This window comes from Dictyostelium purpureum (assembly GCF_000190715.1).
Source record: "Dictyostelium purpureum unplaced genomic scaffold DICPUscaffold_393, whole genome shotgun sequence".
NCBI classification, from domain to species: domain Eukaryota; phylum Evosea; class Eumycetozoa; order Dictyosteliales; family Dictyosteliaceae; genus Dictyostelium; species Dictyostelium purpureum.
The window spans coordinates 1-3,573 of record NW_003519729.1 but is presented as its reverse complement, the minus strand read 5'-3'; the positions used below and the strand labels follow the sequence as shown (position 1 = coordinate 3,573).

Sequence of the window (3,573 nt, the reverse complement as noted above, 5' to 3'; positions counted from 1 at the left end):
AAACAAAAAGTTAATTTATTTTTTTATTTTTGAAAATAAAAAAAAAAAAGCGCAAATTTAAAAAAAAAAAACTAAACAATATAAAGGAAAAAAATAAACACCATAGAAATAATAGGAAATAATAATAAAAAATAATATTAAAATGAAAAATAAAGTAATAATAATAATTTTAAATAAAGGTATTCATTTACATTTTTTTAATTTAAAAATTATATTGTTTTTTTTTAAAACAATCATTTAAATTTATATAAATAAAAATTATGTTTTATTTATATTTATATTTTTTATTATTATAATGTAATAATATTTATTTATAAATAAAATATTTCTTAAATTAAAGAAAATGCTTTCTATAGAAAGTTTTTTCCAAAAATTTTAAAAAAAAAAATAAAAATAAAAAAAAAAAAATTTAAAAATTATTAAAAAAATTTATGAAAATTTTTCTTTTATATTTTTTTTAGTGTGTATTATATATATTTAAACGAATTGGATATACTCAAACTATAATTTGAATAATAATAATAATACAATGGAACAAGATGAAAGGAATACAATCGACACAAACACAACAGATAATGAATCATTTACCTCTGTCACAAATACAACATCAAACAAAAATAAATCACCTGTAGAACAACAAAACTCACCAAACTATAGATTATTATACGAATTGTATGTAATTATACCTCAAATACAACAAAATAATATCAAATAATAAAAAATAATAATAAAAAATAAATAATAAACACCAAAAATCATAAAGAAATAACAAATAAAATAATAAATAAAATAAACCATTATTAACATCCATTTCTTTTTTCTTCATATTAAAATAGCAAAAAACTTTCAGAACTAATGATTAGAGGTTTATATGTCATCCCCTCATTTAACTCAATTCATGGTATGAAACATAAATTTAATTTAATATTTATAAAAATAAAATTTTTTATTAACTATCGATATATATTATTTAGAGTGGCATTGTGTATTATTTATTAGAAATAGAATATATAGATCTGCAATTATTAGATTTTTAGTTGTTATACCAGACGAGTATGTAAAAAAATAAAAAATAAAAATAAAAATAAATTTGTTTTATTAATACAATATTAGTTTTCCAGATTCATGTCCATCAGTTAAATTTTTAACTCCAATGTATCATCCATTAATTGGCTCAGAAGGTGAAATCGATTTATCACACCAATTTTCAGATTGGACTTCAGAAAAATATATGATAGCACATGTTTTATGTTATATTAAAAGTATTTTCCACAACCCAGATAAATATAACTACCCACCTTTAAATCAAGATGCATATAATTTGTAAGTGTAGAATCAACACACAATCTTGTTAAACCTCACACAACACTACATTTCACAAAACTACACACTTTAGATACCAAATATAGCACAACACACTCGCAGAACATTTATACTCTTTTCATATTATAATAAAAACATATTAGTATTTGGATTCTATTTATAGGAATAATTTAGGTATTATATTATAAAAGGAAAGAGGAATAAGAGGAATAAGAGGAAGAAAAATTAAGGTAATCAGAACATAGAAAAAATTTATGACTTTGATTTTTGATTTAAAATTAGAATATACATGAAATTTTTACTCCAAAAATAGTCACATTCAAAATTCGAAATATTACAAAAATTATTTTATTTATTTTATTTTTCTTTTTGTGTTTGTTTGTGTGTTTTATTTTTTTTGTTCAAGGTAAAACTCTAATTTCGAAACTATAGTTTTATCTTTAATGGTGTTAAAATATATTTCAATACCACTCAAAAAACAAAAGCATACAAAAAAAAAAAAAAGTCAAAGACTAATAATACTTTTAAAGCAATAATAAATATTTTCCCCACACACACCACCACCACCACCATATTAACACAATCTTTTATTGGCATTTTTACATAAATTTAACACAACACCATTTTTTTTTTTAAAGAATGAAAAACAATCCAGACAATTTTCAAAAAAGAGTTTCAGAATATGTTGAAGATTCTATAAAAAATGTTTATGATAATCCCCAAGACTCTGCCATTTATTTTACAAAAGAGTGGAAAGATAAGAATCAATGGGAAAATACTAAAAAACAAATTTTAAAACAAGATAAAGGTATTATAGATCAAATATCAGAATATTCATCAAAACTTAAAGATTTTTTTAATAAATAAATAAATAAATAAATAAATAATTAAATAAATAAACCTAGAAAAATAGAAAGTAAAAACCAAAAAAACAAAAAAACAAAAAACAGAATAATAACTAGAAAAAATATAAATTAAAATTTCTTTTTATTTGTTTTATTTATCTTTATTTAATAAACGATATAATTTTGTAAATAAATAACCCACTTTCTGTTATTTAAAATTTTTGTAATTAATTTCTATTTTATTATTTCACATACATATAAGTTGTTATTAAAAGATAATGACTTAAATTATTTTTCTTTGAATTCTCAAAACAAAACCAAAGTATAAAACTAAAAAGAAGAAAAAGAATACGAAGTAGAAAAGATAATAATATATTTACCAAATTTCTAAAAAAAAAAACAATATAAATAAAAAAAAAAATTTAATCATTTATAGAAATTAAATAAGATGCCTAACAATAAAAAAAGGAATCATATAGAAAATAAAAAAGGATTATTGTGTAATAGTTTTTTTTTTAGATTTAAAAAAGTTTTATTTAATTTTAGTTTTAATGGTAAAAAAAGGAAAAATAAATATAGTTAACAGGATCATTTTTAATGTTTTTTTTGATAGTTTCTGATTATTTTTTTTTTTATGTTTTGTTTTAATTAAATTTTATTATTGTAACAACAAATTTTGGAATAGTATTATTAGAATTTGATAAAAAATTATTTTTTATTCAAATCTTTGCTTTTTTGATTTATTTGGTACTGATTTCTTCCATTGTTTTACATTTACATTGATTAATGATTGAAGAACAACTTCGTTGGTGAGTGGGTTAGTTAAAGTGAAATGGAAATAAAGTGGAATATGAGAGTTGTGACCAGAGCAGCACATTGGTTTTAAAGAAAGAGTAAAACCACCATCTTTGACACGTGTTAAAATATTATTTTTAACCAAAAGGACTTTACCTTTAGCGTGTGGATTGGCTGAGAAATAAGATTTAGTTTGATAATATTCAGTACAGATTTTACAGTTGTAAATTGGATTTAAATGGCCATCGTAAACATTACCATCAAGAATAAGAGCCTTTTCATTTACATCTGGTTGTTGTTTGAATCTCTTAGCATTACCACTGTAACCTAATGAAGGATGAATATAAATACGATATGATTCATATTTACTCATAGCTTGTGGATTATTATATGCAAGGAAACGTTCGTTATCGAATATACCACTTTTTTCGTCGATTTGGGTGATTGGGAGTGATGTATCTGGGTATGATGGGAGTTTGAATTGAATTGGTTGGTAGTAGTTTCTGTGCATTGGTTCTAATAAATTCCAACATGCCTTGTGTCTACCTGGTTCACCAGCGTAATATGGTTCAAAGAATACAACATTAGAACGTACCGAGATTGGTGGATG

At 21.4% G+C, this 3,573-nt stretch overlaps 2 protein-coding genes across 2 annotated transcripts; one reads left to right on the top strand and one right to left on the bottom strand.

Moving 5' to 3' along the window:
• Positions 1 to 529: 529 nt before the first annotated feature.
• Positions 530 to 2,190, top strand: DICPUDRAFT_41476 (uncharacterized protein; the record flags this gene model as incomplete). Its single annotated transcript, XM_003293025.1, has 5 exons — positions 530 to 672; positions 837 to 901; positions 975 to 1,053; positions 1,114 to 1,323; positions 1,962 to 2,190. The coding sequence occupies 5 exons, from the start codon at positions 530 to 532 to the stop codon at positions 2,188 to 2,190; spliced, it is 726 nt and encodes a 241-aa protein (XP_003293073.1).
• Positions 2,191 to 2,883: 693 nt separating this feature from the next.
• DICPUDRAFT_157864 (uncharacterized protein) lies at positions 2,884 to 3,573 on the bottom strand (the record flags this gene model as incomplete). Its single annotated transcript, XM_003293016.1, has 1 exon — positions 2,884 to 3,573. A coding segment is annotated over one exon (690 nt), but the record flags the coding sequence as incomplete, so codon positions are not given.